Source organism: Equus przewalskii, chromosome 16 (assembly GCF_037783145.1).
Source record: "Equus przewalskii isolate Varuska chromosome 16, EquPr2, whole genome shotgun sequence".
Taxonomy (NCBI): Eukaryota; Metazoa; Chordata; class Mammalia; order Perissodactyla; family Equidae; genus Equus; species Equus przewalskii.
Genome location: NC_091846.1, coordinates 21,747,388 through 21,760,611, shown reverse-complemented (window position 1 = coordinate 21,760,611; position 13,224 = coordinate 21,747,388). Strand labels below are relative to the sequence as shown.

General features: G+C 35.4%; 1 protein-coding gene across 34 annotated transcripts in view; it reads right to left on the bottom strand.

Moving 5' to 3' along the window:
* CAB39L (calcium binding protein 39 like) overlaps positions 1-13,224 on the bottom strand; it is a 156,691-nt gene that overhangs the window by 70,435 nt on the left and 73,032 nt on the right. For 33 of the 34 annotated variants that reach the window (XM_070578197.1, XM_070578210.1, XM_070578217.1 and 30 more), the window contains 2 exons: positions 3,250-3,390; positions 248-412 (listed from right to left, as the gene is read on the bottom strand). In XM_070578197.1, coding sequence (XP_070434298.1) covers positions 248-412; positions 3,250-3,351 — 267 coding nt within the window. In that variant the 5' untranslated portion in view covers positions 3,352-3,390. Of the gene's footprint in view, positions 1-247; positions 413-3,249; positions 3,391-4,998; positions 5,139-13,224 lie in introns of those variants that run through there. The other variant, XM_070578195.1, reaches the window with a different exon arrangement.

Genomic DNA, 13,224 nt, shown 5'->3' with positions numbered 1-13,224 from the left:
AACAACATGTAGTTAGCATTCAACAAATATTATCTATTATTATTATTAGTCACTAACTTTGCTACCTAGCTGCACAAAACTTACAGTACACCTTTCTGCTTTTCTAAAAAAAGATTAAAGTGATTTTAGACGTTTTAGAAAAAACTGGGTTTTTAAATAATAAATAGTAATAAAAAATTAAAGTCAAATATTTATAGTAACATATATTAAAATTGCAAAGCAGAGATGTCTTCCTTTGACAGTTTACCTCGAAGTCTATCAGCTGTAGGTCAGCTATCAGTGTCACCAGCAGCCCACTATTGTAGAGCTCTTGTGCCAGCTGAGCCACAACTTCAGTTGGGGGTTCCTTGTCATTTGTACCACACAGAATTTCTTTCATTGCTTGCAGCGATTTTGAGACTTCTTCTGAGGCCTAGTGACCAAAAAGAATGCTAATAGTTAAGAGTAATAAAAATTTTCAGGCTATAAACAAACAAAAACCATTTCTTGGGCCCTGTTTATTATAATCAAAGAACACTGTATAGTTACAAACAAACAAAACATTTAGTAGGGATTACTTTTTTCTTATTTTGGAAAATGTTACTAAAATTTATTTATACGAAAAAGATCTCTAGTATTTCTACTTAGTCAACATAACTGAAACAATCTTCCTTTAAACCATATTCAGACACAGTCAACTTTGCTAGTAAGTAATTATAAATTTTACTCTTCAAAATTAAACTGACTCCATTTTGGAGACTTAGTAGCTACTGGTCTTTATTTAAAGCATTTGTTAAGGTTTTTCAACAAAACCCTATTCTTCTGATTTTTCACTGGACTAGGTATAAAATCATAAGTTGTCAAAACCCATACACTTTGTCAATCCACTTACCCCTCACACATAACCATTATCTTTTTTGCTGTCTATGAAACTTTAAGAAATGGTCATTGTTGTACAACCCTGTGAGTATATTAATAACTACCGAATTCTATACTCTAAAATGATGGATTATATGATATGTGAATTACACTCAATAAAAATTTTTTAAAAAATTAATACAGGTAAGGAAAGGAGAACAGGCCAATTAGTTAACAATTTGATTTGCTGAATATCTTTAAAGAAATAACGGTTTTATTGCATTCAAGTAAAGTACTCTAATCACTATAACTGAAGAAGGGAATAAGGAGCATAAGGCAAAATAAAAATAATTCGTAGTAGTGTGACAGTACTTAAAAAAATAATTTCCAGATACATTTTATGATCCAACTGAAGCAAACCTTAATTTATTAAAGATTGGAAATTTCTTAAATTGTAACAGATAGCCACAGAAGAGTACTTTAAACATATATAGATAATTATAAAGAAAACACCTGTGTGACCATAACACAGGTCAAGAAACAACATTTTCAGGGGCCAGCCCAGTGGCGCAGCAGTTAATTGGGCATGCTCCGCTTTGGCAGCCTGGGGTTCCCCGGTTCAGATCCTGGGTGCAGACATGGCACGGCTTGGCAAGCCATGCTGTGGTAGGCATCCCACATATAAAGTAGAGGAAGATGGGCACGGATGTTAGCTCAGGGCCAGTCTTCCTCAGCAAAAAGAGGAGGATTGGCAGCAGATGTTAGCTCAGGGCTAATCTTCCTCAAAAAAAAATAAAAAAAAAAGAAACAACATTTTTGGCACCCCAGAAGAAACCTGAATGTCCCTTTTTTAGGCCAGAAGTAAATACTTTTAAGTCTTTGATGACAATCATTTATTGACTTTTATTTATAGTTTTCTCACCTATACTTGCATCTCCAAACAATACAGCTTAGGTCTGCTGATTTGGAATGGTAGCCATACCCTTTTATGATTTGCCTCGTTCACTCAATACTATACTCGTCCATGCTGCTGCATGTAGGCAGCAGTTCTCTAATTTTCATTGCTCTGTTGAATTCCATTGATCGCTGGACCACAACTTCTTTATCAGTTCTACTGTTGATGGACATTTGGGTTGTTTCCATTGAGGGAATGTTATGAACAACAATGCTGTGAACATTCTTGTACGTGCATCCTGGTGCACACATGCAACAACATCTCCAGAGTTTATCCCCAGGGGTGGAACTGCAGGGTTTTAGAACATGCATATCTTCTGAGTTCAGGTAATACACCAAACTGGTTTCCAAACACCAATTTATATTTTATCACTCAGTGGATGAAAGTTCTTATTGCTTTCCATACTCGTCAACACTTAATACTATCAGACATTTTTCCTTTTTGCCAAGATAGTACATGTGTAATATGAATTTACTGTGATTTTAATTGGCCTTTTCCTGATTACTAAGGAAAATGAGTATCTCGTTATGTTTTTTTTCCCCATTTTTCTCTTTTGTTGTTTAGATTTACTTTTATTTCTACCTGGGCCACTATTTGGTTCAATTTTGTAAAGTACACTAGAGTTAACAAAATATTTCTACATCCTTACAAGAATACAAGATTGTATCATACACTGGGACAGAAAGATACTATGAACTCAAGGATGTTAATTTTATGGGTATCTTGAATCTTGCCATAAACTAGCCAGTTTAGAGAGAAATAGAATATGTAGGATTCAACATCCCTTCGAAGGAATAACTAAAACACTAAAACCCCTTCCTATGAGGAAGGCTTGCTTGGCGTGATCTTAAAATAATGTTAAAATGAAGTTGCCCTGTAGTAAGTAAGAACTATCAGTTGATCTTTTTTTTTTTTTTAAAGATTTTATTATTTTTTTCCCTTTTCTCCCCAAAGCCTCCCAGTACATAGTTGTATATTCTTTCTTGTGGGTCCTCCTAGTTGTGGCATGTGGGACACTGCCTCAGCGTAGTTTGATGAGCAGTAGCATGTCCGTGCCCAGGATTCAAACCAACGAAACACTGGGCCGCCTGTAGCCGAGCGTGCGAACTTAACCACTCAGCCACGGGGCCAGCCCCTCAGTTGATCTTTAAATAAAAACTTTTTACCCTTCATGTCAGTATAACATTATATACCAGTATAATCCCTTTGATTTTTAAGCTCCATAGTCTAAAGGGATCCAAAGTTGGTCAGAGGCTCCAGATTGTGAACCAAGAGTTCAAGACAACAGGATCAACAATTATCAGTTGCATAAAATCTGCAATTAATACAAATGTATTTACAGAAACTCTATGTGTGCATAACAGATCATATCTAGGATTCTTCATTAAGCTTTTATGCTGGTTTTTGGTCTTGGAATACATTTATTTTAATAATAATGCTATTGGTTTAGCTCATACCTTGTCTGTCTTTTTGTCTTGCTTTTCCAAAATGACCATGTTGTCTTTCAGATTTTTCACAATTTCCGCTGGATTTCTGTGTGATTTACTAAACAAAGGCATTTTTTCATCTACAGCAATCTCTTCTTCCAATAAGAAATGCTAAAAACAAACAAGCAAACAAAAATCATGAATTTACCTCTTAACATGATTAAATTGTTACATCAAAATGCTTTATGTTCTCAATAACCTCAATTCAGTAATCTGAAACATTAAAATCAATCAAACTAAAATAAGTTTCACAAACTTTATGCCAAATTTAAATACATATAAAATGTTTTATGAAAGATTATTTAAAAAGCTTTACCTAAAAGGTTTTTTTAAGTATGCTTTTTTTTTTGGTGAGGAAGATTGGCCCTGAGCTAACATCTGTTGCCAATCTTCCTCTTTTTTTTTCTTTTTTCTCCCCAAAGCCCCAGTACACAGTTGTATATCCTAGTCACAGGTCATTCTAGTTCTTCTATGTGGGATGCCACCACAGCATGGCTTGATGAGCATTGTGTAGGTCTGCACCCAGGATCTGAACTCGTGAACCCAGAGCCAGCAAAGCAGAGCGCGTGAACTTAACCACTTGACCACAGGGCCAACCCCTAAAAGTTTTTACTGAAAGTTTAAAATCTTTCCTACAATAGAAATTCAAAGACTAAGCAAGAATGGGGAAAGGAGTACTTTTAGAAAATAAGCTGATATTTAAAACTAGATATTTTGACTAAAGAGAGTGATGATGATAATGATAACAGACAAAATAAAACATGTAAAATAAAAGCGGAATTAGGACCCACATACTGTGGTAAAACAATATTTAAAAGCATGCTACTTCACAGCAATCACAAAATTGCAATGTAAAATTATTTAGAATCTGTTCTCTACTTGCTCTTCAAATATTCAGCTAGCCACACTCACTGATGAAATGAAGACTACCAGGGTGGAGAATGAGGAGGGAGGGGAAAAGGAGTATCGATTCTTGTTTTTGAGAACACTATTTACATAGAGTAGAGAAAGCCAAATATGGCCGTCATTGCCCTATTTATACAAAAAATACAAGCATTAGAGAAAAAAACCTTACAACTGAAGGCTCCAGTTAGTAGAGGTATATTCATTTACTTTACATTTATTAGCAAAAATATTTCAAACATTACAGAAATATGATGTAATACATCAAAGGGGCCCATTAACCAACCACCCAGAGATGACAACTATTATCAATTTGGTATAGAGTCCTCCCCAATTTTTTCTAGGCAAATAAAAGTAAATATATTTTAAGACAAAAATAGAATGATACTAAACATAGTATTTTGCAACTTCTTCCCACTCTTTGTATCTTGAATATCATTCTATGAGTGTATGTTTAGTTCTACTACAATATTTTTACAGTAATAATAAAGTATTCCATTATATAGATACATTATATAATTATTATTGTTCAGTAATTTCTTATTAAATTATTATAAAAGTTATTTTACCAATATCCTATTGATGGGCTTTTGGGTTAATTTCATTTTCCCCAATATTTTATTTATTAACAATGATGCAATTAATCAACAAAGAATCTTACACACAAATGTGTATACACAAACACACACAGTTGATAGCAGGATTCTAACCAGCTGTTGCTGTGGCATAACCTTGGCTATGGTTCCAAATCCCTCTTCCCCCTAGATTCTACTTCCCAAATAGGGTTCCCTAGGATTCCTGTCAGATCTGAGTTACCTTGTATCCTTCTAATAACTTCCTTCAGTATTTGTTGTCTGTGATCAAGAATTCCAATGGGATACATATATGTTATGAAGAAGAAATCAAAAGTGTTGGTGTGAATTTTGATGATAAAACAGAAGACAAAAAACATTTTCTGTTTTCCGTAGAGATGCTGTTTTCAATAGGGATGGCTCAACTCCCCAGTGAGGGGAGGCTAGGTGTGAGGGGAACATGTCCACTCTCAGGGCACGGATAAGTCTGAAAAGCATGTTAAGGGACACCAGTCAGCCTTTAAAACTGATGCTGACAGAGCATTCAAAGGTGAAGTATGTGAAGATAACACTGTGGTTCTCAGTGGGCGGTGTCAGGTGCAAAAAAGAGAGCATTGGAAGAACACTGTGTCTCGTCCCTTTATCAAACTCAAGAATAAAATCATAAAGATGCACTAGGTTCTTCTTTAATAATCAGTCCTAAACATAAATAAATAAAGGTAGAGTATATTTAAATGTTTATAGAGTGTGGAGGTGGGGTGGGAGCCAAAACAATCACTGGGTCATTAGGCAGAGGAGCAATCTGTTGCTTTCTCCCCGGGTGATCCTGGGCACAGCATGTGATTTCTCTAAGGCTCTGTGCTCTTATCCGTAAATGGGGATGATAACATCTCCCTCTTAGGGTTGTTTTGAGGACTAGAGATATGCAGAGCACCTTGCACAGGGCCTTGTATAGGTAAGGTACCCTATGTTTAGGTGCTATTATTACAAAAAGTTCTGCAACAGAGTTAATGAATTACTTCACTAAACAGAAAGGCACAGTAATTGAGATATGATTTTGTCTTAAGTGTCCTAGACACTTCTGGCTCCTTAGTCACTTACACATTTTTTCTTTCTTGAAAAATAAATTTATTCTTTGAATGTTAACTACTCAATGTTCGAATATTTAGCATTAAAACAGTTTTTTTAAAAAAGGCTAAATGTATTTGGGTAATTATTCTCTTTCTCCATGTAGTTCTACTTCACTAAGGAAAAGATAGTCCACTGTAGGAATTTCACCTAAATACTCCCTGACATTAAAATAGAATACGAATTATGACATGGAATCATATATATGATATGACATGATTTTTGTCCACTACCTATTGTTTTGCTCAGTTCTTACTGTATCAAGCTAATTCTAATGCCAATTTTGCTGAAATTATAAATGTTTTCAGGACTTCCATGTTAACATGGTTGTTAGCCAGCATTTCCTGATTTACTGCCTCCCAATTTTTCATTTGCCTATTAGTTTGTTCATTTATTCATTCACTTAATCATTGAACAAACATTCACTTAGTACTTACGGAGTACTAAGCACAAGCACCTTGCTAAGTACTATGAAAAAGAAAAACACAATCCCTGCTCTTTGGAGATTATTATTAAGTGGAGAAAGCAAACATTTTAGAGGCAATAAAATTATATAACAGAGGGAGATAACACACAATATATATAATGCCTCAATACAGTGCTCCTTTTTTTTTGAGGAAGACTAGTCCTGAGCTATTATCTGCCATCAATCCTCCTCTTTTTGCTGAGGAAGATGGGCCCTGAGCTAACATCTGTGCCTATCTTCCTCTATTTTATATGTAGGATACCTGCCACAGAATGGCTTGCCAAGCGGGTCCACACCCGGGACCTGAACTGGCAAACCCCAGGCTGCCAAAGTGGAACTTGTGAACTTAACTGCTGTGCCACCGGGCTGGCCCCAGCAGCATTCCTTTTTGTGAATTATTTTCATATTTTAACTGTGCCTATTTACTGTAATAACTATAATATAAAATTAGTTTAATAATGTTTTAAAATTTCATAGGATCATTATTCTTCAATTCTGGGATCCATATTTTGAAGGAAATCAAAAACCATATTCTCACACTATGCAGTTCCAGACCCCAGATCCCCTACAAATTAGGTGAACTTCTCCTGCCTGCTCTGTTCTCCTCAGACCAAGCCAGCCCCACTTCACCCCCAGACTCAATACTTCCCTCCATCACCCTCAAACTCAGGGCTGACCTTCCTACTCTCTGGTCACTCATGCGCATCCACTCCAATCACATCATTTACCCCACCAGTCATTTAAGAAATGAGCCAAATAGGACTCCACACTACCTGCTAAACAACCACAGGTACTTAAGCTCCCATCTAGTTCTGAGTTGGTAACTGATCCACTATAAGTCAAACTTATCACCCTTGTCTGGGTGTCATTTGTTCTATGTGCAGAACTTTTTTTTTTTAACTTAACTAAATAACTGTCAATTCATCTAGTCATATTTAACTCATAGTCTCATTTCACTCATGAAGATATCAAGAAAAATTTTGCCAAACGCTTTGGGAAAGCCCAGATACATTATACTTATTTGTCAATACCAATTTATTCTTTTTTACATCCCCATGACATATTTATTTTATAACAGGAAGTTTATACCTTTTGACTCCCTTCTACTTATTTCATCCACCCCCTACCACCCCACCTCTGGCAACCACCAATCTGTTCTCTTATCTATGAGCTTATTTATTTATTTTTCTTAGATTCCACATATAAGTGAGATCATATGGTATTTGTCTTTCTCTGTCTGGCTTATTTCATTTAGCATAGTGCCTTCAAGGTCCATACATGTTATCGCAAATGGCAAGATTTCATTCTTTTTATGATTGAATAATATTCCATTGTGTATATAACACATCTTCTTTATTCATCCACCCATTGATGGACACTTAGATTATTTCCATATCTTGGCATTGTAAATAATGCTGCAATGAACATGGGGGTGTATATATCTTTTCAAAGCAGTGTTTTCGTTATCTTCAGATAAATACCCAGAAGTGAAATTGCTGGGTCATATGGGATTTGTAAAATTTTGAGGAAGCTCCATACTGTAAGGGGAGGGTCTTAAAGATTAAGAGCATCATATTTTGAAATTAGATAGGCCATATACAGTGAGCTCTAGGTTATTCGTGACTGGTCCATACCCATTCTGAGTCTTTCACTCCTAGTATCCAACATTGGCCAAAGATAAAGTGCTTACAGTAGAGACAAAAAGGAATGGAGGAATCCTGAAAATGGTGCCTTCTGGGGATAAAGTGGTCATAATAATTTTTCCATAAAGGCCCTCTCAGAGTTTTTAGAACATATATCATGTTCCAGCAAAGCAGGAAGCAGAGACAGGAGAAGATGCCACGTTAAGCCCAACAGATGAATGCCTCTTGGGCACTGAAAACTGCTGGGGCCCAGCACACCAATCTGCTCTTTAGCATTCGTCTGACAGCAGGCCATGTAGCACACAAACGGCAATGCACTGACATTGACCCTGTCATACTTTTCCACTTTCAAAAGAGAGTAAATAGAATAAACAACAAATAGTGTAGGTTTTATTTAAAAAAGAAAAAAAAAAGCAGCACAAGAAAGGGGAGAAACGCCCTGTGGACTTGGACAGGAAAGGGTGCTTCCGAAATTAATTCCCTGAAGGAGATAGAACAGACCTGATCGGGGTGAGGGGGGTGGAGATTGGGGAGGGGGAAGACTTAGACAAAAAGAAAGCTGGCCAAAGTAAAAGATCAAACACACACACACACACACATAGAGATACACCCCAAATGCAGCATGGTAATCCAAAACTGCAGGGAGCAGAAATGACCCCCTAGAAAAGCGACTGAAGAGGACTGAAAGGGACAAAATTAGTCAGTCTATATTTATTCATTCAAAAACTATTTACTGAGCATCTATAATGTGCCAGGCATAGAACTAGGCAGTGCAAAACAAATAAGCCTCAGAGGGCTCACAATATAGTGGGAGACGCAGACACACAAAGGGTTTTGCCAGAATGTCGGAAAAGGTCAAAGAAACTAAAATGATGGAGAAAAGATACTGTGTGTGTGTGTGTGTGTGTGTGTTTATGTGTGTATGTGTATATATGTATACATGTACATAGCTACAATATACATATGTGTATATATTATAGAGCTACAGAGAAGATAAAGTATCCCATAAAAAGGTATTACAACAATGGGGGGAAACGGAGGAAGCCAACAAGAACAAAAGGAAATAAAAAATGGAGCAGAAGCACAATCAAATATATAACAGCTTAAGTAGGAAAAAGATCTAAATCTGGTCATTTAAAGGATTTTTCCAGTTGAGGTTAATGATGAGATCCAAAATTCAGTGTCCTGTGGATATTAAAAGAAACAAACATTCTTCTCTCAAAGCACATTCCTACAAAATGAACTTAACAAAAACAAAGGATAAAAATCAAGTTGTCTTTGGACTTTCATAAAACCAGATGTCATAAGACCATGGAGAAAATCTACAGAATTCTGAAAGGAAAGCCTCTAACCTCATAATTAAATCTCTAGCCAACATATTTATGTGTTCAGAGATTGTGTATGCTTACTAAAAATTTTACAAAGAGATGAGATGGAATCAAACCTACAAGAGTTCAACAAAATAAATGCTAAAAATCAGAAACAATTCTTGAAAGGGAGCCTTGATATTGTTGGCAGGACATGTGGGAGGGTGAGAATCTACAATTATAATCCATTCATATGGGAATAAAATAAATAAGAATTCAAAAAATTAGTTAAAAAGGAAACCATCCCAAAAATCTCCAAGAAAAGAAGGATGGAAATAATAACAATAGAAGTAGAAATAACTGAATCAGAAAAGAAAAAGAAAAAAACTAGACGATTGGTGGTGAGTATGATGTAGTCTACACAGAAATTGATATATAATAATGTGCACCTGAAATTACACAATGTTATAAACCAATATGACCCCATAAAATAAATGAACAAAGAAGAAAAAGAAAATCTCTGATAGCTATTTGGTCTGTTTCTTCTGGCGATAGTCCTGTCTGCTTTGCGGCCTACCTCACCCTTCCGAAAGGATGGGAACATTGCCCAGGTGTGGCCAGGGTGTTCCTTCCACTGCTCTGGCTATAGCAAACGGCTCACAAATGGACTGTGACACTGTTATGCTAATCAAAATGCTTCAACAGGACTTTTCCCCCTAGATATTTTAATTTAATTTAAATAAAATATTTGGGGTATATAGAAGAAATAGAGAACAATGTAATAAGTTCCTGTATGTTTACTGCCCAGATTCAAAAATAAAAAACAACTGAAGCAACCAACCCCCTCGGGACATCTTCCTGATCCCATTCCCCTCTGGCTCACCCTGGGCCTGTTTATCATTTATCCTTTCTATACATTTTTCATACTTTTACTATCATTTATAGACAATGTTATATTGTTGTGCATGCTTTAAAGCTTTACAGAAATGGTATCACACCATCAGCTCCTTCTTTCCTCCCTCAACACTATGTTTATGAGATTTATCCATTTTGATACATCAATCTCTAGTTTATTCATCTTACCTTCTGTATGGTATCCTATTGTATGACTATACCACAGTTTATTTACCAATCCTGAGTTCTAACTGTTTTCCATTGTTTATCATCACAAACATGATTGTAACACCGACTCTTTTGCATGTCTACTTATGTACATTTGTATCAGAATTTCTCTAGGGCACTGGTTTCAACTTTTTAAATAGTGACTTATAGTTAGAAATGTATTTTACACCATGACTCAGAACAAAGGAATGTATAAATGATTGTATAATTGTTCCATGAAACAATACCTGATCTCTGGATATTTTCCATTCTATCTGTCCTACCCTCCATCATTTTTAAAAGTGCTGATCATTATCCATTAAACTGATTTCACTACATGCTAGTGAGTTACAAACTAAAGTCTAAAAAACACTGCTCTAAAATGGATTCAAAGGGGACAACTGGTATGTTCATCTTTACTAGACATGGCCACATTGCCTTCCCAAGGTCTTATACTCTCACTGCTGTGTATGAGCCCCAGCTGTGCTCGATCTTTCCCAACAGCTGGAACTGTCAGAATTTAAAATTTTTGCCAATATGACAGCTGTAAAAGGTTATCCCATAATTATTTTAATTTGTATTTCTTAAATTACTAACAAGAATGAGCACTTTTTCATAGACTTACTGGCTTTTAAACTTTATTTTTCTGTAAATTTCATATTTCTATACTTTGCCCATTTCTTTAGGTAGTTGAAGAAAGCCATACAGCCAATGATAATTAATATAGTCCCTTGCTTAAAAATATAAATCACAATTAAGAATCAGCAGGCATTTGAGGAAAATCAAGAAAATGGAAGAGAAAGAGAAAGATTAACAAACAGAGCAAACCCCTGGGGGAAGGTGGAAAGAAAGCCATTAAAACATGTAACTAGAAAAAAATATATTTATTTCATGTCTGCCTCCCAAATATGATATGTTATCAAGTCCATAAAATAAGAACAGGCTGCTATGAAAAAGAAGTAAACAGTGAATAAGAAAACATTCTTAGAACTAAAAGCATGCATGACTAAATAAAAACTGCAGTAGAATAGCTGACTGATAGAACAGTACAGAATTGAAAAAAAAAATTAGCAATTTGAAGACCAAGCCATGGAAATCTGAAATGGAAAGCAAAACACAAACGAAAACGAAGAAAAATCTATTCAGAGAAGTATACAGGATAGATCTGAAGAGCCAATATTGGTTGAATAGGTGTTCTTAAAGGAAAAAACAAAGATAACTGACAAAACGAGAGCAACAAATAAAGAAAATATAAAAGAAAATTTCCCTGAGCCAAACAAAGGCACATGTCTTCAGATTTACATAAACTAATGGTTATACAGGAGAAATGCAAAAAGGTCCACTCCAAGAACATTCTAAAATTTCTGAATTCTAAGACTAAAGAGAAAACCTCCACATTTCCTTTGTGGGAATCCTACAAATCCCTTTCCATAGAGGGGGGACATCCTGGCTAGCACCTAAGAACCAGAATCTAAGAGAGGAATCACGAGATATAACTTGACACCAAATGTTAGAAAACAGTGAAACACTAGTTACATAGTTCCTAGGGGAAAAGATATTTGATCTAGAAGTCTATACTCAGTCAAACTATTATGCATGTGTGAGGGCAAAGTAAGATTATCTAAGGACGGAGACGGAGAACGAGTAGAGGAAGAACAAGAGGGAGAACAAACAGGAAAATGAGAAAATAGTTGAAAGAGGTAGGGAGTTGGGCAAAGAAACCAATAAAATTTATAGTTAAGTCTAAATGAAGGCTGACAATGTGTCGTGAAGCCTAATACAATTATTAAAAAAGTATTCCTAAAATATTTTGATAGAGGCAAAGTGTAACAAAAAATAATAAATAACCTGAAAAGATAAAAATAAAATTCTTTTAATAGACTTCGTTCAAGGAACAATAACAGAAGTAGGAGATAAAACCTTCAACTACCACAAGGGGGGGAAGGAACAAATATTATTTCACCTAATCAGCAAGAATCAGGAATGGAAAGAAAAAGGAAAAAAATAAGCAAAGAGTAAATATAGAATATAAAACAATATGGAAGGAATAAGAGCAAACATTAGTAATTATGATACATACAAATGTGTTAAAAGTTCTACTGCTAAAAAGTCAAGACTCAGATTGGGGTAGTGTGCATGCACATGCATGTGTGACAAAATTCAGCTATAAACTCCGCAAGGGACACAACTAAAACAAAATAACACAAAAAATGTTGAAAATAAAGAGATGCATAAACATATACCAAGCAATATTACAATATGAATATAAGACAATATAGAATTCAAGACAATTAAATTATATATATATATATATATATATGTACGTGTGGGGGGATATAGATTATACACATACATATGGTGTAAATATTGTATGTATCTAATTTTTATTGTGAATAGGATATATAAATGGAGATTACATATAATATATACAACACATAACAAATATATATAAATCAATTACCTTTATGAACTGAATAATATCTTACATATGTTGGGTAAAGTAAAGACTATATTATTTATCTATTTTTATTTTGTGACCTTGATTTTCTCTGCTAAGTAGAAGAGAAGATGAAGAAAAGGAGTATGGGGAGTGACATCAGCATTGTGGCAGAGTGAGCTTTCCCATTGAACTCTCCCCTCCACAATACAACGAAAAAGACATTCACATTCCAATAGAGAACATCTACACAACACAAAAGACATCTGAGAGACCCATGCAGCCATATGTTGGAGTCAGAGAGGCTGGAGCCCCCCTGGGAGGAGGTGGAACAGAGTAAGAGAAAGCTTTGCTCCCTCCCCAAAAGACTGAGATCCAGGGATTGGGA